The following is a 22,225-nucleotide window of genomic DNA, read 5'->3' as shown; positions in this document are numbered from 1 at the left end:
GCTTAGTAACCAGTCAGCTCACTGCAACCTTTGGCCAATAATGTTGAAAACAATATTATAAGCTGTGAGGTGTTCTAAATTGACTGGAAATTAATGTTATTGAGGTTAATAATACTCTAGGAAGAAAAAAAAAGACCAATTTATGCGATTTTAGCTTTTTTTGTAAATTTTTGTAAAAAAATCCAAATCCAAATCCAGTCACTGCAGTTTGGCAAATCCAAATCCAAAGCCGGACGACGAATTAGAACCAATTCCAAATCCGGCAAAAATGGTCCGGCGCACATCCCTAATAATGAATATATGGGTGCAAGAGTGCTTAGCCAGCCACAAGAGTTTCCTTTTGGCACAGTGCAAGTGGCATGGGTGTCATATTGGCTGGTGTGAGGTATCTCCCCTCAACCCGTCCCATCCACTACCAATCCCCCGCTAGCACACAGCTCACTCTTCACAAGCAGAGTAGGATGAAGCAGGACTTAGCTCCTCACTGTCCTTGCAGTGGGGAAAAAAGCAGATTACCGGGAATCTGCGCATGCACAGGACGGGCCTGCGATCCCGCAAACAGTCCGGCAAAGGACAGTCAGAGATCGACGGTCTGCGATGACGGCTTCAGTTTCCAAAAACGTAGACGTGTTGCCCATGTTGCAGTGGGAGTGAAGAGGCCAGGATCTCCGAAGGGTCACTTAGCCAACCGATGGACCCGTAGGTGATCCAATGCTGCGTCCTAGGCAGTGGCGTCACAAGAGGGGTGCGGGCCGCACCCGGGGGTCATCCACTGAAAGGGGATCCCAAAGTGCGGACTCCTCTGCAGTAACAGGAGCTGGGTGCTGCACTGTAGCATTAAATGCAGCACTCGGCTCCTGACACAGTGAGGGAGATGGCACTGCAAAACAAACTGGTCCCTGGGGGCAACCTGCATCTCCGGCACCCCTGGAGTGACAAAACCAGGGGTTGGGCCACTAGACCACGCCCCCTACTGGCGATCCTGGGATGTTGGGGGTCTTATTTCAAAAAAGCAATCAATACATCAAATATGAAAAAGTTAGCATTGAGTAAAAACCAAAAAATAAGACAGCCCCCACTAAAAAATACATTGCGTGTCCCCCATCATCCTATAAATAATTAACTTCTCTTACTGTTAAATAAGTAGCCCTCACCTACCATCCACATTACATAAAGAAACCCCATACAGTTCCTTTTCCCCCTCCCAACAGCCCTCCCTTCTTCCACCATAAATTCTCTCAACCATCACCCTGTTGGTTCTCTCCACCAAGGTGTACATTTACTAAACAGAATTTTCGGCGGCTATCCAGTGGCACTTACCGCTAATTTACCACCGAAAACCCGCAGAGAATCCAGATTTTAGAATACAATATTGAAGCACCATTCATTTTATTTTCCTATTAGAAGTATAGAAACCCCAGAAGTTTGGAACCTGCCGCAAACACACCGAAAATAAATGAGGTAGTTGTGACAGGAGAGATAGCACAAACCACATGCTCAGCTATCTGACCAATCAGAAGGAGAGGAATCACAATACTTATAATGAGCGCAACATTGGAGGAAAATTGTATAATTGTTGAGAGCAATATTACTGATCCATTATATTAACTGATAATTGGGGTTTAATTTTATTATATTTGGAAGAATTAATTACACTACTCGTCTGACATGATATATATCAATTAACATTTTGTTCCTAGAATCCAAATATGCCATCAGAAATATGATATCAAGTAAGATTTTGTGCTGGTCCTGGGGCTGAACCCTCCTCTTGTTTAGCATAATACTAGTGAGTAGCGACTGTTTATTGATTCCTGGAAGAGTAATCCGAAAGCGCTGTTACTCCATAATGGGTACAAACTCCCCTCAGTGCCTCTGGCCTATGCAGTGGACATGAAAGAAACTTATGGCTGTGTTGTTGGAGGGAATCTCGTATATAAGGATCATGGATGGAATCTTCGTTGTGATTTAAAAGGTAGCCATTAGGTTTGCAAGATGGATTCACAAATTACTGCTGTTTTCTATGTTTATGGGACAGCAGAGACACTACAAATCACTATGGGCTCTATTTATTATCATTATTTTTCCTAAAATAAAGTGAAAAAGGATGTTTTCACACCCTTTTCACATTATTTTAGTTTCACCTAAAGTTATTACAGGGCAATTGGAGTATAATTCGTAAAATTCTAATCCAACCCCTAAGTATCACTTATTTTTAGCAATCAGATCACAATTCAAATAATTGTAATGGGAAATGCGATCTGTGTGCAAGTTACTAAAAATAAATTGTGAAAAAAATTACCTGGGGAGGCCCTGTGATAATAACGACACCTGGAGGTGGCGAGGTGGCGTTATCCAGGGTCTTCCCCGGTTACCGGACTCCTGCTCTGCTCTAACATGCAGAGCAGAGCCCGGAGCCGGCCCCAGTGATCAGCTGTGTGGTCTTAACAGACCACATACTGATCTCTGCTAAACAGACCACACGCTGATATCTGCTACACAGACCACACGCTGATATCTGCTACACAGACCACACGCTGATACACTACAATAAAAAAAAAAAAATTGTCAAAAATTTTTTTTACTTACCCGAGTCCAGGGACCGGAGATCGGGGCTCCGGTGATGTCCTCCCTCAGGTCAGCTGGTATCCCATACTGCACTGCGGCCCGGTCATCAGGTGACCGGGTCCCAGTGCAATATGGGATGTCAGCTGACCGGAGCTATGGAGGACATCACCGGAGCCTGGATCATGCAGGTAAGTGCAATTAAGGGAGAGGGGGGTCCGCGATCGCGGGGGGCAGGGCTTAGTGCCGGGGGGCGGGGCAGCAGCGGCGGCCGGTGCCAGCACGGACACTTGTCACAGTATTTTTTCCGAAAATACCATGATAAGGCTGCGCAGGGAATTCGCAGGGAAAGAGCTTTATTGCAAGCTCTGTCCCTGTAAGGGATTTTTAGTAAATCCCTGTGATATTGGCTGAATTCGCAATGCGGATTGTAGTAATTAGAGCCCTATATCACAAAGAGGTAGCCAGAGACAGAAAACTATACTACTGGAGAGAAAAAAAGGCAACTACACTCATTTTATCTCCAATTCACAGTAAGAGCGGTACTCAATTAGCCTCCAACATAGTTCAGGCGCTATTGCATAGCAGCAGTTAGCGAAAAACTTGGATTATTCCAGTTTTTTGCGGATGTTTTTTTTCACGCTATCCTATTATTTCGGTCAAAATACTAGGACAATTCTCCTGAAAACCCATAGGACCCGCCATAAACTGTGTTTTCGCCATTTAGGTGGTGTAAAAAAACGGCACTTATTGTGGATTATTTTTAGGGACACATCAGGTTTCAAAAATTATCCACGATAAGTGCCGGCATCTCTGACGGGGAACCTGAACCTAGCAATGGGGCAGGCGCAAGTTTCCATAGTGTGACCAATGGCTGCATCCAGAGACACAGCAGGCGGTATTACAGCGTCTATAGACACTGAAAGCGGGCGTCTCAGTCTTAGCACAGTCAGACACACGGCTGTACACCAGGGAAAGGCTGATACCAGCATTAGCACATAGTCACAGACACACGGCTGTACACCGGGGGAAGGGCTGATACCAGCATTAGCATATAGTCACAGACACACGGCTGTACACCAGGGAAAGGCTGATAACAGCATTAGCATATAGTCACAGACCACACAGCTGTACAACAAGGGAAGGGCTGATACCAGCATTAGCATATAGTCACAGACACACGGCTGTACACCAGGGAAAGGCTGATAACAGCATTAGCATATAGTCACAGACACATGGCTGTACACCGGGGGAAGGGCTGATACCAGCATTAGCATATAGTCACAGACACACGGCTGTACACCAGGGAAAGGCTGATACCAGCATTGGCATATAGTCACAGACACACGGCTGTACACCGGGGGAAGGGCTGATACCAGCATTAGAATATAGTCACAGACACACGGCTGTACACCAGGGAAGGGGCTGATACCAGCATTAGCATATAGTCACAGACACACTGCTGTACACCAGGGAAGGGGCTGATACCAGCATTAGCATATAATCACAGACACACGGCTGTACACCAGGGGAAGGGCTGATACCAGCATTAGTATATAGTCACAGATACACGGCTGTACACCGGGGGAAGGGCTGATACCAGCATTAGTATATAGTCACAGACACACGGCTGTACACAAGGGGAAGGGCTGATACCAGCATTAGTATATAGTCACAGATACACGGCTGTACACCGGGGGAAGGGATGATACCAGCATTAGTATATAGTCACAGACACACAGCTGTACACCAGGGGAAGGGTTGATACCAGCACTAGCATATAGTCACAGACACACGACTGTACACCGGGAGAAGGGCTGATACCAGCATTAGCATATAGTCACAGACACACGGCTGTACACCAGGGGAAGGGATGATACCAGCATTAGCATATAGTCACATACACACGGCTGTACACCAGGGGAAGGGCTGATACCAGCATTAGTATATAGTCACAGACACACAGCTGTACACCAGGGGAGGGGCTGATACCAGCATTAGCATATAGTCACATACACACGCTGTACACCAGGGAAGGGGCTGATACCAGCATTAGTATATAGTCACAGACACACGGCTGTACACAAGGGGAAGGGCTGATACCAGCATTAGGATGTAGGCACAGACACACGGCTGTACACCAGGGGAAGGGCTGATACCAGCATTAGTATATAGTCACAGACACACGGCTGTACACAAGGGGAAGGGCTGATACCAGCATTAGTATATAGTCACAGACACACGGCTGTACACCGGGGGAAGGGATGATACCAGCATTAGTATATAGTCACAGACACACAGCTGTACACCAGGGGAAGGGTTGATACCAGCACTAGCATATAGTCACAGACACACGACTGTACACCGGGGGAAGGGCTGATACCAGCATTAGCATATGGTCACAGACACACGGCTGTACACTAGGCTTATATTGGCCACTCTCCGGTGGAAAACTAACACCCTGTTACCAGGCTGCGAGAACCAAAACCTGGAGTGGCTGTGGGTGGAGCCCTCCCTCTCCTCTCACCCACAACCCCCAGGTCCCAAACCGGCTTTTCAAAAAGCCGAAACTCAAGCCTGCTACACTGCAGACTTTCTCCTGGGGGTTTAAAACACATAATGACAGGAATCTGGGACAAATGTACCTGCCACAGACCACTTTACCAGTGATCCTATCACATATCCACCCCCCTTTGTTTCAACCTATGGGGCGGAACAACTGAAGCCCCCAAACAATGAACGCGTGACAACGCGTCTGCTTTAAACAACAGGCCCCCTGGCCTGTGTTCCACCGAAAATTTAAAAGTTTGTAACGCCCACTTTATGGCCAACGCCTCCTTCTCCACTGTGGCACCGGGTAGGCATTGAATTTTGAAACACTGTTCAACTTTCGGAAGTCATTGCAGAAACGCACACTCCCGTCGGGCTTTGGAATCAACACAATGGGACTTGACCATTCACTATGTGATTCTTCAATAACCCCTAACTCTAGCATATTTTTTATTTCTTTCGACACCGATGCTCTTGGTGCTTCTGGTAACCTATAGGGCTTTAGATTAACTTTAACCCCTGGGTCAGTGAAGATGTCATGTTTAACGACCGAGGTTTTCCCAGGTACATCAGAGAACAGCACCCTATTTCTAACCAGAAACTCCTTGACCTCTCGTTGTTGAATTGCCGACAGGGTTTTTGCCACTGTCACTTCGGGAACTAAGGGCCCTGGACTTACTGGAGGGGCTCGGACGGCCGACAGTACCGTTCTATCTTTCCAGGGCTTTAACAGATTTATATGGTATATCTGTTCCGGGTTTCTTTTCCCCGGCTGGTAAACTTTGTAATTGACCTGTCCCACTCTTTCTAAGATTTCAAAGGGCCCTTGCCATTTAGCCAAAAGTTTATTTTCCACAGTGGGAACCAACACTAACACTCTGTCCCCAGGAGCAAAGCTGCGTAACCGAGCATTGCGGTTGTATACCCTCTGCTGTGCCTGTTGAGCCTGTTTCAGGTGCTCTCTCACTATCGGCACCTCTATAATAGGCAATGGAACTAGTGGTCCTTTAAAACGTGGTCTGGGAGCATGATACTGACACTCAGGGCAGGATAAATCCTGACACATTGCCATGTGGGGATAGGACAAAGGACTATCAGGGTCTACGGGTTTACCATCAACTACCTTTACATTCTTCCTGGCTTTTACCAAAGTAGGGTCTTTCAACTGCTCCACGGCAAAGACCTCTCTTCTGACCTCTAAATCAGGCAGACGATCAACTGGCCCAACAACACTTCCCACCTCAATGGGAGGCACATCAGTTGGCGGGCCACCGTCACCCTCCGCATTCTCTAGTTCTCCAATCATAGTAGAAAAAGGGAATAACTCTGACTCAGAAGAAACTCCCTCCTCCACTATATCGACAACCTTCTCAAATGGACCGGGGTTGTTCACTTCTGGAACAAAACGGCTTTCCCACAATTTCCAGAAGTGAGCAAAGTCTCTCCCCAATATTGCATCGTACATCAGACCAGGCACCAAACCCACAGAAACTATAGCAGAGCCACATGGTGTCTCGATGTTCACCTCGGCAGTAACATAATATCGATTATCCCCATGTATGCAGGTCACATCAACAGTTTTCCCCTTATGCCTCAAGGGGTTCACCAGCTCAGCTTTTCTAAGTGTCACCAAGCTACCAGAGTCTAACAGTGCCTCTACTCGGTTGCCATCTACAGTGAGTACACACATGTGCTTATCAGTCTCAGCCTGCCGGTCAGCCGTACAGGCTGTCTGTGCAAAGAAAGACCCCCTGCGGTAGACATGAGCAGTATCACATTGCATAGGTTCAGTTGTAAGTGAACAATTAGCGGAAATATGGCCGAAGTCACCACACCGGAAACACTGAATCATATTAATGTCTAGTCGTTTACGGGGCAAGAACCTTCCTGGCCTGGCAGGCCTGTCTCCAGGTTCTACACCCTCAGTCTTAGCTACATTCCACCGCCCAGCACCCTTCTCCCCTGGAACAGTCTTACCAGTGTCTGTGGGAGTTCGCCGGTGCGCCATCGGGGCTTGGTGGGGCATACTCCTCAGCTCCTCAGCCGCCACGTACCTCTCCACTAGCTCGACCAACTGGTCCGCGGTCTTAGGGTCTGCATGGCTCACCCACTTGCGCAGAGTCGCAGGTAATGATCGCAGGTACCGGTCCATCACGACCCTTTCCACGATCTGTGGTCCCGTCAGCGTCTCGGGCTGTAGCCATTTTGAGGACAGATGGACGAGGTCATGCATCTGTGAACGTGGAGGCTTGTCCATATGGAACTCCCAGCGGTGGACCCGTTGGGCACGAACAAAGGTGGTGACTCCCAAGCGATTTAGGATCTCCTGTTTTAGTTTTTTATAGTCCTTGGCATCAGCCAGGCATAAGTCGAAATATGCTTTTTGTGGCTCCCCAGACAAAAAAGGTGCCACCAGACTTGCCCACTGCTCCTGGGGCCAACTCTCCCTTTCGGCCGTTCTTTCAAATGCGGTGAGATAGGCCTCCACATTATCGCCCGAAGTCATCTTTTGGAGGAAGTGACTGGCTCGTATGGAGTGAATGGTGGTGGTAGGACTAGTAGTAACATCTCTGGGCCGGGCGACCAGGTACTGTACCACCTCTTTTATGGCCTGGCAGGTTTCCTCGATGGCGACCTGTTGTTGCCTCTGGGCTGTCTCCAAGGCCAACAGTTGCACCCTGGTGGATTCCTGCTGAGCCCTGGTAGATTCCTGCTGAGCTGCTGTAGCTTCCTGCTGGGCCCTGGCAGATTCCTGCTGAGCTTTGTTCGTCTCCTGCTGAACTCCTGTAGCAAGGCCTTAATAATTTCCTCCATTTTGTCCTGTGAGGTAGATTGGAAGCTGAACCTTGCCTCTCTAAGCATTGGCTGATGCCTCCTCTATGGGACTCCAAGGACACAGTGTTATTTCCACACTCACAAATTGGGTGTCTGTCCCTTTAATTTTTAAATGGAAAGTTTTCCTCTCGCTGCAACTTCAGTGTGTGTGGTTGCACGCATTCTCCACCATATTGTGACAGTCAGATTAGGAGGTCCCTCTCCACACACACACACACACACACACACACACACACACACACACACACACACACACACACACACACACACACACGTCTGGAAGCGAGTACAAGCTGGTCGGCGCCAGTCTTTATTGTACAATGCCAGAAATACCATAAAGAAAACATAAACATAAATCCTAGCCCTGTTGGGGCACTAACTTCACAGGTAGTTCCCTCACTACCAGAACCTGGCAGGGCCTAATGTCCTCGCCAGCAACAAAGCACAGCACAACACTCGCAGATAGGTTTTCCAAGTGTCTCTGAGCAAACTCCCTGTCTGCTCTCCCAGGTGAGACAATCAGCCCTAAACACACTAGGCTTATATTGGCCACTCTCCGGTGGAAAACTAACACCCTGTTACCAGGCTGCGAGAACCAAAACCTGGAGTGGCTGTGGGTGGAGCCCTCCCTCTCCTCTCACCCACAACCCCCAGGTCCCAAACCGGCTTTTCAAAAAGCCGAAACTCAAGCCTGCTACACTGCAGACTTTCTCCTGGGGGTTTAAAACACATAATGACAGGAATCTGGGACAAATGTACCTGCCACAGACCACTTTACCAGTGATCCTATCACAATAAGTATATATATATTAGGGGTGAGCGGGTTCGGATTTCTGAAATCCGAACCCCCCCGAGCCCCCCCGATCCGAGTCCGATCCGAATCAGCCTCGACTTTTCCCGCCTGACTCGGATCTGAAATCGAGGCAAAACGTCATCATCCCGCCTTCCGAGTCTCGCGGGTTTTGGATCCTATATAAGGTACCCGCGTCGGCGCCATTTTCTCACTCGGCTGTGGACAGTGAAGAGGGAGGGTGGGAGTTAGGGCTGTGTAGTGTAGTGTAGTGTAGTGTAGTGCTGCTGTTGTCCACTACTTCAAAGTCCATAGGGGCTGGCTGTGTTGTGCTGTGCTGCTGTTGTTAATAGGGGCTGTGTCCACTACTTCAAAGTCCATAGGGGCTGGCTGGACTGTGTTGTGCAGTCAGTTCTCCATAGGGGCTGTGTCCACTCCAAAGTCCTGTGCAGTGTCCCAGTCCTAAAGGAGTGCTGTAGTGTTGTCCAGGGGGTGCTCTGTCCATCAGGGGTGCTCCCCCCAAGTGCTAAAAAAATTATATATTTTCTGTGTTTGTGAATTGTGTGCGCAGTAGCCGCACGTGCATCAACAAAGTAGTGCCAAGCGTGCGCCTGTGTCATAAGTAAAGGGCCGGCTGGCTTGACCGTTAAGGGTGCTGTAACCCCCGAAAGTACACTCTAGTCCAAACCAAAAAAAAAATTATTTTCTGTGTTTGTGAATTGTGTGCGCAGTAGCCGCACGTGCATCAACAAAGTAGTGCCAAGCGTGCGCCTGTGTCATAAGTAAAGGGCCGGCTGGCTTGACCGTTAAGGGTGCTGTAACCCCCGAAAGTACACTCCAGTCCAAACCAAAAAAAAAATTATTTTCTGTGTTTGTGAATTGTGTGCGCAGTAGCCGCACGTGCATCAACAAAGTAGTGCCAAGCGTGCGCCTGTGTCATAAGTAAAGGGCCGGCTGGCTTGACCGTTAAGGGTGCTGTAACCCCCGAAAGTACACTCCAGTCCAAACCAAAAAAAAAATTATTTTCTGTGTTTGTGAATTGTGTGCGCAGTAGCCGCACGTGCATCAACAAAGTAGTGCCAAGCGTGCGCCTGTGTCATAAGTAAAGGGCCGGCTGGCTTGACCGTTAAGGGTGCTGTAACCCCCGAAAGTACACTCCAGTCCAAACCTAAAAAAAAATTATTTTCTGTGTTTGTGAATTGTGTGCGCAGTAGCCGCACGTGCATCAACAAAGCAGCAGCGCCAAGCGTGCGCCTGTGTCCCATAAGTAAAGAGCCGGCTGGCTCATTTCTTAAAGGGTGGTGTAACCCACAAAGTGCACTACTCTCCAGCAAAAATAAAATAATATTTTCTGTGTTTGTGTGCGCTTTAGCCGCACGTATATATATCAATATAACATAAATGGAGGACCAAACTTTCTCCGATAAAAATAAAATAGGGAAAGATCAAGAACCTCTTCCTCCTAGTGCTGTTGCTGCTGCTGGGAGTTGTTCATCATCCCAGAGAGGAAGTAGGAACATCACTACTTTTACTAAACAATTGACCCTCCAACAGTCCCTAGCGATGAGGATGAAGTACGACAGCAGTCATCCTGAAACAAAACGTATAACTGAGGCCTTGACTGCTATGTTGGTGTTAGACGTGCGTCCGGTATCCGACATTAGTGCAGTGGGATTTAGACAATTGATGGAGGTAGTGTGTCCTCGGTTCCAAATCCCGTCTAGATTCCACCTGCATCCTCAAAGCAGCAGCGACAAGCGTGCGTCTGTCTGTTAAAGGGTGGTGACACCCTCAAAGTGTTCTACACAAACAATTAAAATATTGTTCTTTTTTTTTTGGTCTTTGTGAAATGTGTGGGCTGTAGCCACACCTGCATCCTTAAAGCAGCAGCGACAAGTGTGCGTCTGTCTGTTAAAGGGTGGTGACACCCTCAAAGTGTGCTACACAAACAATTAAAATATTGTTCTTTTTTTTCCGGTCTTTGTGAAATGTGTGGGCTGTAGCCGCACCTGCATCCTTAAAGCAGCAGCGACAAGCGTGCGTCTGTCTGTTAAAGGGTGGTGACACCCTCAAAGTGTGCTACAGAAACAATTAAAATGTTGTTCTTTTTTTTTCTGTCTATGTGAATTGTGTGGGCTGTAGCCGCACCTGCATCCTTAAAGCAGCAGCGACAAGCGTGCGTCTGTCTGTTAAAGGGTGATGACACCTCAAAGTGTTCTACACAAACAATTAAAATATTGTTCTTTTTTTTTTCGGTCTTTGTGAAATGTGTGGGCTGTAGCCGCACCTGCATCCTTAAAGCAGCAGCGACAAGCGTGCGTCTGTCTGTTAAAGGGTGGTGACACCTCAAAGTGTTCTACACAAACAATTAAAATATTGTTCTTTTTTTTTTCTGTCTTTGTGAATTGTGTGGGCTGTAGCCGCACTTGAATCCTCAAAGCAGCAGCGACAAGCGTGCGTCTGTCTGTTAAAGGATTACATCGGTGACAGCATCCAAGTAGGCATGTCAGACAGTCCGTACCTGTACTGGCAGGAAAAAGAAGCAATTTGGAGGTCCCTGTACAAACTGGCTCTATTTTACCTGAGTTGCCCCCCCTCCAGTGTGTACTCCGAAAGAGTGTTTAGTGCAGCCGGGAACCTTGTCAGCGAAAGGCGTAGGAGGTTGCTTCCACAAAATGTGGAGAAGATGATGTTCATAAAATGAATTATCAACTCTTCCAGGGAGACCAGCCTCCAGAACGTACAGAGGGACCTGTGGTTCCAGCAGGGACGAATTAATACTCTGTGAGGATGAGGATGTACACACTGAAGAGGGTGAGGAATCGGTGGATGAGGAGGATGAGGATGACATCTTGCCTCCGTAGAGCCAGTTTGTGCAGGGACACATTAATTGCCAGCTTGTTTTGTGGGGGCCCAAACGAACCAATCATTTCAGCCACAGTTGTGTGGCAGACCCTGGCGCTGAAATGATTGATTTGTTAAAGTGTGCATGTCCTGTTTATACAACATAAGGGTGGGTGGGAGGGCCCAAGGACAATTCCATCTTGCACTTCTTTTTTTTCTTTGCATTATGTACAGTTTGGGGCCTAGTTTTTCTAACTGCCATCCTGTCTGCCACTGCAGTGTCACTCCTAGATGGGTCACGTGTTTGTGCCGCCCACTCGTGTCGCTTAGCATAGTCATCCAGCTACCTCGGTGCAACCTTTTGGACATGAAAACACTATTGTGAGGTGTGAGGTGTTCAGAATAGACTGGAAATGAGTGGAAATTAAGGTTATTGAGGTTAATAATAGCATAGGAGCAGAGAAACCAACAAATTCTGTGATTTTAGCTGTTTTTATGCTTTTTTTAAAAAAAATACAGATCCAAAACACAAAACCCAGAACCCAAAACACGGAAGGGTGGTTTTGGCAAAACCAATCCAGATCCAAAACACGAAGAAAGATCCAGATCCAAAACCAAAACACAAAACACGAAAAGTGGCCGGTGCACACCCCTAATATATATATATATATAAAACTTGCTTTTTATTCAATATGTATAAGGTGCATAATACATCACCAATGCTTGGAAAGGTTTTGTGAATTCGAGCTGGGTTCAGAGAGAAGGATAGGGGATGATACGGAATGCTGGAAACTTGCTGGCTTGATGAAGATTCTACGCATGAAGAGATAACTAAATAGCTGGGATCCGAATAAAGGTGCGAGGCCTGCAGACTCTAGCTACTTCAGGCAACTTGGGCTGAAATTGGCTGATACCGAAAATGAACTGCATCGGGAAGGACTCGAACTTGGCTGCATCCGGACTTGGACTGAACCAGAATAATACAGGAGATTTGCTGAACTGAGACAGCAGGGGTACTGGGAGCAGCATCCACTATAAAGGACTCAGGAACAGCTCTCTGAGGAGCACAGGTAGTCTGGACAGTGAGACTCACAGGTGTGCAATCAGTCCAGGAGAGGAATCCAGCAGCTAGCAAACACAGACATGCTAGCCTGCAGGCAAGCTGTACATCAGGTAGCAGAGGTAAGTCACAGGACAAGATCAGTACAATACATCTGGATCGTGACAGTTCCATCATGACTAACACCAGGGCACTGAAATGTGTTGGAGTGATGCCGCACTATAATTGGGGAGATATAGCGTTTGTTTAAAAAAAAAAAAAAAAAAAAAAACCTTTACTCCGCTTCCCTTTATAGGTAGACACAGCGGCAAAATTGCCCAGAATAGAAGAAAGTATAGGCAGCGGCACACAGGGAATAACACAGGACGACTTTCTAGGCAACAAAGTATCAATGTATTATTGCATTGTCATCAGGGTCTCCACACATGATATAGGGGAGAGTTAGGACCACTCTTAGTAGGAGGGCGGTGGAGTGGTGAGGGGCTTATCATATACATTCAAATATGTGCAATAAAGACGTCTACATTTTATTTACAAATACAAAGGCAGCTTTTACACTGTTGTATTGTGGCGTGCTGAGGGAACCTTTTGGGCCTTTCCTTTTCTAGATAACCCATCCCCTCCCTTACAGGCACCAGTTTCAGCTTACAAATTGATTTGAGCAACTTCCATTTTGTGCACCATTAATCCAATACACCCCAGCGCCTCTATGAACTGTAACACCCTACTCCAGCATGGTGAACCCTATCGGACAATTGTGTACACAGATCACATGTTTGCACTAGTTTATGACATGCAATATACATTATATATACAGGATGTGTGTTATCGTGCATAGTGCAGATCAGATAGGGTTTTTCCCAGACCAACCTCTCATTGGCTGAATCATCTGGCTGCCCGTACAATTGACCCTTGGAAAAAGTTAATGGGTGTCGGCAAAACTTAACCAAGCAACTGACCTCCTCTAACCCTTCACCAAACCAAGGGTTACATACATAAGATAACTTGTGGTAATGTAAATGTTTTATCAGTATCAGGTCGATAGTTAATCTTTAGCTAAAACACACCAAGCGTAGTAATCAGACACGGGATTCCTGTAAAATGATATCTGCTTACAATAAAACCATGTACAGCATCTAGTATCATATATATACACACACAATACCTAATGTAACAAATAAGCGTAAAGGAAGTGTTCCGAACCCACGGGTCCGGTTATCAATCTCAGGGGTCTATTTACTAAGCAGTGTTAGGAGACAGAGTGAAAAGTGATAAGAAAGTGATAAGGTGCCAGCCAATCAGCTCCCAACTGTCATCTCACAGGCTGTGTGTTTGAAAAATGACAGTTGGGAGCTGATTGGCTGGCACCTTATCACTTTTCACTCTGTCGCCTAACACTGCTTAGTAAATACACCACTCAATGCGTTAAAAGTTGCGCAGTACCTGCTGCTATTCCGATAGGTCCTCCCATCAAGCCCCCCAGGAAGGCTCCAGCCCCGGCGGCCACGGCACCCCGCGCCGAGTGTTTCACTGCTGCTTTCATTTTCTGCTTGTCAGAAATGTGGCACAAGAGGTGCATAATGTCTTCTAGGTACACCGGCATCTTTTACTAGGAAAGGGGAAAATAAACAGTCGTGATGTAAATCTGCTGGAAAGGAATAAAATCTCCACCAGGATGAATTCAAACATTGTCAAAAACCTTCATCCATGTATAGGTGCAAGCCGGGAGGGAGGCCTCGCAATGCCTGCATGTGGCTTGCAGGGTGCCTGGAATGGAGATTGTACGTGTGTACACATTATACCAGGGCCGGCTCGAACAGGGGTGTACCCCATAGAGGGCACACCCCAGGGGTGTTTCTAGAGAAGAAGAGGCCCGTGTGCAGTCCCCGACACGGGGCCCCTCCTCTCCGCCCGGCAGCGCACTGAGCTGTGCGCTGCCAGTGCCGGAGTTATAGACTCTGGGCACTAGAGTGTGCCCAGGGTCTATAGTGTATGCACAGGTCACCGGGAAAATGGCCGCCGCAGCCACTTTCTACTTGTTTTAAAGCGCCGGACGCCCGCACCGACGTGGGACTCCGGAGTGGAAAGTATTATTATGGGTGCATGGTGTGTGGTGCGGGGCCCCTGTGGACCCAGAGGCCCGTGTCCCCCGCACCCATTATAGATACGCCCCTGGCGCACCCCCTCCCAACACCCTGATTTCAGCGGGACACCACTGTACCACTGTTCCACTCGGCGGTGCCAGACCCCTGAGTAGCTGAATGGATGCTGCGCGCATGCGCTTGGCATCCATTCAGTGCCGGGAGACGGCTGGTGGAAGCCCAGCTAGTGAAGAAGTGCTGGGCTTGCCCCCAGCCTGACGTTACAAGGGAGGCGTACCATGCGGGCACGCCCCCCAAATAATGTCACATTGGGGCTTAGTCTATTGTAATTAGGCCACACCCCCATTTTCGGTCGCGCGCGACTTGAAAGCGCTTACATCTTTCCGGCACAAGGCGTGGCTACCCCTGGAGCTGGCCCTGCATTATACAGTCCTCTCCAGATCACACCACTCTCAGATGACCTGACAGATAATTGTATAGTGTACACCCAGCTTTTTAGGCAATTCTGTAACAATTGCTTTGTTAATGTCGTGTCTATTGTCTGCACAAGACTCTGACCACACCAAGGATTGAGTCACGCCTTAGCGTCTGTTGCTATAGTCGCATCTACCATCTTATGCGAATGCTAGTATCAGCCCGTCCCCTGGTCTGCAAGCATGCGACTGACTGACTGAGATACCCAATTTGAGAGTCTTTAGACGCAACCAACGGTTAACCATCGAAACGTGCGCCAGCCCCATGGTAGGTGTAGTTTGTCCGTCAGAGTATTGCCTCCATTCTGAGCGATTAAGCATCTGCTAGTCTGTCAGTGGAGCGTTCAGGTTAGACTGCGGAAGGGGAGGTTATGGTTAGGCACTAGCTTTAGGGTTAGCCATAGCCACCGCCGGTAGCACAGCAGGGTCTGCCAAAAGTCCGCTGGACCAGGAAGGCACCGCTGGAGCAGCCGTACCCGCCGTCACCACTAGACCACCAGGGAAGTTTTGTCGACATTCAAATCATGTTGGCATTTAATCAGCGTCGACACGACCAGGTCAACATTCTCATGTGACCATGCTGAATGTTGACAAGATATATCACACCTATTGAGAATATTGCATAGATAAACAGTGGTTTCCTTATGGACTTGAACAATAGGAAGGGCAACAACAGGTGTTTGAGTTGATTGTATTAATGCAGTTTCTCGCTTTAGCAAGATGCTCTTGTTATTTGCGTTGCCTTTGAAATGACTGGTTATAGATGTTTTTCAATATTTTTTTTTTTACAGGTTTCCCACTTCCTTTTTATGTGGTTTGCACCGATGTTAATTGTCTCCCTTTGTCAGCTATTGTGGTTTGGCAACTTCCGTTAGCAAAATAAACTGCCCCTCACTCTCAGCAATGCCTGTAGAGCACAGGTTCTCAAACTCAGTCCTTAGGACCCCACACAGTGCATGTTTTCCAGGTCTCTTCACAGAATCAAAAGTGAAATAATTACTCCACCTGTGGATCTTTTAAAATGTCTCAGTGAGTAATGAATACACCTGTGCTCCTGCTAGGTGACCTGGAAAACGTGGTATATTATTGGAGAGGTGAGACAGCCATTAAGGGCCATATTCAATTAGAGCGAAAAGTCAGTTTCCGCAATACTTTATCGCCGATGACGTCATTTTCGCAGATTTCATTTATCCCCGTATTCAATTTCAGCGTCTTTTCGCCGATGCGAAAACACAATGCAACGAGCGAAAAAGTTTTGCCTGTGAATAACCGGCGGAAAAAAGTCCGGAATTGGTGTTTCGTGGTGCACACCTCTTGACGCAAATTGTGTATTTTTTTTTTTTTATTATTTTTTTTTTACACAAAGGACACCCCAAAAAAGCACTTCGAAAAAAAATCAAAGTGGGGGTACAAATTCAAAAACTAGGGAAATAGCCTTTTGGGGGGGTCTGGAAGTATGGGGGAGGTGTTTGCTGAAGGTACATTTTTGGCGCTTTTTAATGCTTTACTTTAGCAACTTTAAAATATGCTTGCACCCATTTTCATATACCCCAAATTTGATGGGAATACTTATTTTCCCCCAAAAAAGTTGCAATAAATGCTATTAGAAACATAGAATTTGATGGCAGATAAGAACCACTTGGCCCATCTAGTCTGCCGTCTTTCTTCACCACTTGCTGAAAGACACTAAAAACACCTATTGAGGCCATTTAAAAACCCCAAATACCTTTAGCAGGCCTATTCAGGGGTACCCATAGTGATCCCCCATGTCAGTGCATCCTTTGGGGGATGTCAGGCCGATTTCCCCAAAACTGACAGAACTTTTAGCTGATTTCGAATTCGCCGGGTCCCGTTTTCGTCAATTTGGAATTGAATACGGGGATAAGCGGGGACGAGCGCGATACTTTTTCACACCTGAAACCAGCGATGACGGCAAAAAGTACGGCAACGGACTTTTTGCTTCTAATTGACTACGGCCCTAAAATGTACCAAAGTGGACAACAACATATCGTAAAACCAGAGGATCCCCAGGAAAACAACTGCACACTGCAGACCTTATGGGTTCGGCTGGGTTATAGGAAGGGGACTTGTAACATGGAATGGACTCCCTGTTTTATATAGTGTCTATTCTGAGAAATTAATTTGAAATAAAAAAATTCATAATAGTAGCTGGTTATATAAACTTTATATAGCACAGAAATACAAATTACACCACAATCTTACTGCACCAGTTATTAGGAGTCTTATATTACTGCTGTCACTCTCCACAAGGCCACGCTGCAGTGGTTTCATCTGAAATACTCTGTGCTGCTGTTAACCTTTTTTTCTACTCAGACTAAAGATGTGTCCTCATACAAAGTGGCTTCAGTCACGCTAAACAGCCCATCTCGTTGCGCCAGGTTCCGGGGCGAGTCGGCCGCACTGAGCATCTTTTTCGCTCAAAATATGCATCTTAGTCGCATAAATAACAGAACTGGAAGCGGCAAAACTACACTGCTGGCTTACACTGATCAATTTGATGTGCAACATTTGTACATCCGTGTGCTACCAGGGCCGCGACTAGGGGGAGCTGGAGGTGTACGTGCACCGCTGCACCCACTGCCAGTGTCCTCCAGCCTGGCGGCGCAGGGGGCTCCAAGCTGGACGCCCGCTGAGATTTTATTACCAGCGCCACAGTAGCCAGAGGCTGGAGTTCTCTCCTGAACTCCAGCTTCCGACTCTCCCCACGGGCACTATGGGAGAGACGTCATGACGTCTCTCCCATAGTTCTGAGGAGCAGCCAGGCGGACCGGACAGCGGTGGATGCAGGAGCGGGGTTTAAGGTAACTATTGTTTTTATTTTTTGTGTAAGCGGCACTACAGGGACATTACCATATGGGCACTACTACAGGGGCATTACCATATGGGCACTACTACAGTGGCATTACCATATGGGCACTACTACAGGGGCATTACCATATGGGCACTACTACAGGGGGCATTACTATATGGGCACTACCATGTAGGCACTACTACAGGGGCATTACCATATGGATGTTACCATATGGGCACTACTACAGGGACATTACCATATGGGCACTACTACAGGGGGCATTACTATATGGGCACTACCATGTAGGCACTACTACAGGGGCATTACCATATGGATGTTACCATAAGGGCACTACTACAGGGGGCATTACCATATGGGCACTACTACAGGGGCAATACCATATGGGCACTACTACAGAGGCATTACTACAGGGGCCAGGGCCGTAGATAGGGTAGTGCGGTCGGTGCCATGGCACAGGGCACCACAGGTCAGGGGGCACTGTTTGGGCCTGTCAAATTTCTGTTTATTATCATTCTTGCTTGTAGCTTCCTCTTATTTCATCCCCAGCATCTCTTGGCCTCTACTATCTCTTCCCTGGCCCTTCACCATGAGGCCATTCCCCTTCTTTGGGTGCATTATGTCCCTTTGAAAAATTAGGGGGGCGCCAATGCTCTTCCTGGCACAGGGCACCAAAAAGTCTAGCTACAGCTCTGACAGGGGCGTTACCATATGGGCACTACTACAGGGGCGTTACCATATGGGCACTACTACAGGGGGCGTTACCATATGGGCACTACTACAGGGGGCGTTACCATATGGGCACTACTACAGGGGCATTACCATATGGGCACTACTACAGGGGGCACTACCATGTAGGCACTACTACAGGGGCATTACCATATGGGCACTACTACAGGGACATTACCATATGGGCACTACTACAGGGACATTACCATATGGGCACTACTACAGGGGGCATTACTATATGGGCACTACCATGTAGGCACTACTACAGGGGCATTACCATATGGATGTTACCATATGGGCACTACTACAGGGGGCATTACCATATGGGCACTACTACAGGGGCAATACCATATGGGCACTACTACAGAGGCATTACTTCAGGGGCCAGGGCCGTAGCTAGGGTAGTGCGGTCGGTGCCATGGCACAGGGCACCACAGGTCAGGGGGCACTGTTTGGGCCTGTCAAATTTCTGTTTATTATCATTCTTGCTTGTAGCTTCCTCTTATTTCATCCCCAGCATCTCTTGGCCTCTACTATCTCTTCCCTGGCCCTTCACCATGAGGCCATTCCCCTTCTTTGGGTGCATTATGTCCCTTTGAAAAATTAGGGGGGCGCCAATGCTCTTCCTGGCACAGGGCACCAAAAAGTCTAGCTACAGCTCTGACAGGGGCGTTACCATATGGGCACTACTACAGGGGCATTACCATATGGGCACTACTACAGGGGCGTTACCATATGGGCACTACTACAGGGGGCATTACTATAAGGGCATTACCATATAGGCACTACTACAGGGGGCATTACCATATAGGCGCAACTACAGAGGCATTACTATAGGGGCACTACTACAGAGGCATTACTATAGGGGCACTACTACAGAGAGCATTACTATGGGGGGCGCCAAATTACTGTCTTGCCCTGGGTGACAAAAATCCTAGTTTTGGCCCTGGTGCTACGATGCAGTGGCCGCAGCTTTTCCTCACGCCAACTTCTGTTGTGCGGCTCTGTACATGTATAAAATGAATTACCGTGTGGGTAAAGCTGCAGCCCAGCATCTGTAGTACACCGAGTGGTGTTTTGCTGGGTCTGTGATGCGACTAATACAGGTCAGTATGATGCACCTCTCGGAGCATCGTCTTGTGCCGTATGGCGTATTGAGCTTAGGAGTATCAGGACACAGCTGTATAGGTACAGCTCGGACCATCCGCTTCTCCTCCTGCATGCTTGTGTGTAACCAGTGTTGAAAGAAAATGAAAGCAATAAGAGCAATTACCAGTAGCGGATTTGCAGCTAGGCAACATAAGCGGCTGCTTAGGACCCGGCGGGTGCCAGGGGGCCCGCTGATAGGGCTGTGTAATGTAGGCGTGTGATAATTCCGGCCCCGCCTCTTTCTCACTCTCTCCCCTGCACTGTGTTGTGCTGCATGTGACGTAACATGCCCTGAGAGAAAGAGGAGTAGAGAAGAAGCTCACTGCTGCGCTGTCATCCAGGGAGAGTACTACAGCAAGAAGAGATGAGTGCCGTACCAGCACTGATACCTGCTTCAGCAGCTGTGCGTGGGAAGGGCGTCAGTAGCACTCACCTGCTTCACTAGCCGAGGAGGGAGGGGTGGCCGCGGGGGGATTGGTTGTTTTCAGCAGCACACACTTTCTCCAGTAGTCCCTAGGGAGGGGTGCAGGCCGCAGGGGGGAATAGTTTGATTTTTTTTTTTGGGGGGGGGCGTCATTAGGTAGTGAATCTGGCCACAGGAGGGGGGGGTTGTTTGGTGTTACCAGCACACACTGCTTATAGTCCAAATGAGGGGGTGGGCAGCTTCCATGTGTATTTAGGGGAAGTGATGTCATGTGTTCACGATGTAAATAGCAATGAACAAATGTGAAGGAGCTGCACTTTATTCCACCTTATAAATGTTTAAGGATCAAGGATTAAGAGCACGTGGACCGCAATCCTTTGCTGATTGGCTGGCAGTCCTCGTGCTCCGATTGGCTCGTGACAAGTGCCAGATTTGAATGACGGCGGTGCCTTCTCTCTCAGCTCAAGAGCTGTGCTGCCTGCTGGTGCGGCATCAAATCCAAGCGAGTGGCTGCTGGAGGCACACAGGGAGCAGGACTAGAGGCGGGCATGAGATGTGGGGGCAGGGCATAATGTGTGAGGGACATTACTGTCTGGTATAATGCTATAAGGGGCATTACTGAGTGTGGCATAATGTGTAAGGGGCATTACTGTGTGGCATAATGTTATAATGGGCAATACTGTGTGTGCCATAATGTGTAAGAGACATTACAGTGTGGCATAATGTGTAAAGAGCATTACTGTGTGGCATAATGTATAAGGGGCACTACTACTGCATGGCATAATGTGCATTAGGAGCACTACTGTGTGGCTTAAAGTGAATGGGGTCTGTGTGGCATAATGTGAATGGGCACTACTGTGCAGCATAACATGTATAAGGAGCACTACTGTGTGGTGGAATGTGACTAAGGAACACTAATGTGTGGTGTAATGTGTTGCAGGGGCACTACTCTGTGGCATAATTTAATTGGGGGTCACTATTGTGTGGTCACACCCCTTCCCAGCGAGACCACACCTGTATTTTTTGGCGCACGCTCTCCCTGCTTCAATTACAGATAGGGAAACCAATGCTCTTTATGTACACAGGGCACCAAATTGTGTGGCTATGGGTCCTCCACCCCTGTCCTAGAACATTCATAAAGTGTTCACCATCTAATCCTCTACAACTGCTTAGATAGGGCTTGCTCATTTGGGAAAATGCCTTCCCTTATCTTTGTGTGTGACCTGTAGTTTTAATAAATTATTTTGTACTTACACTGTGCCTTCATGTTCCTTATGAATGCTTGTAATGTCAGTAAAGTTTAAAGTCTTAAAACAGTTGAACTTAAGGAGAAAAAACGTCAAATAATATAAGGAGAATAAATCAGGAATGAAAATATACTGTTATGGATTGTTTGAGGAAGGGGGCCCAAATCGGTTTCTTGCATAGGGGTCCATGAGGTCTAAATCCACCACTGGCAATTACTATAACTAAAGTAATATAAATATCAGAACAGTATATTTCAACTATTTATGATGACTGACTCGTGCCTCCATGTCCTGTGACAGCAAAGGCCAACGTCCAACTTGTGCAATAATAATTCAAACATAATTCCGATCCCAATGTATCACTCAATGATATCTCCAAAGAGATTGTCAGTGTGCGCTCAGGTGCAATAAAACAGGAGTGTCCTTTGAAAGTATATGAGTCGGTATAAGGCCTAAAATGGACGCATCTGACAATTATCAGCAGACTGTACCATTCATATGCACCTGGATGGGGGACACGAACAGGGGAGCCGAGTGTGGAGGGGCTGGGGGGGATGGGTACTACTTACCCAGGCTTGTGGAAGGGTCCAGTTCCTCCCTCCCTTTTACCTCTCAGCAGCAGCCTCT

At 47.6% G+C, this 22,225-nt stretch overlaps 1 protein-coding gene across 5 annotated transcripts in view; it reads right to left on the bottom strand.

The window, feature by feature from the left end:
- Nucleotides 1-22,225, bottom strand: part of CUNH19orf12 (chromosome unknown C19orf12 homolog) — a 39,262-nt gene that overhangs the window by 11,824 nt on the left and 5,213 nt on the right. For all 5 annotated transcript variants that reach the window (XM_088451074.1, XM_088451072.1, XM_088451071.1 and 2 more), the window contains exon 2: nt 14,088-14,253. In XM_088451074.1, coding sequence (XP_088307200.1) covers nt 14,088-14,247 — 160 coding nt within the window. In that variant the 5' untranslated portion in view covers nt 14,248-14,253. The remainder of the gene's footprint in view (nt 1-14,087; nt 14,254-22,225) is intronic.

This window comes from Taudactylus pleione, unplaced genomic scaffold (genome assembly GCF_031769625.1).
Source record: "Taudactylus pleione unplaced genomic scaffold, aTauple2 ptg000537l, whole genome shotgun sequence".
Lineage (NCBI taxonomy): Eukaryota > Metazoa > Chordata > Amphibia > Anura > Myobatrachidae > Taudactylus > Taudactylus pleione.
The sequence above is the reverse complement of the archived record's forward strand: the minus strand, read 5'-3'. Positions and strand labels throughout refer to the sequence as shown.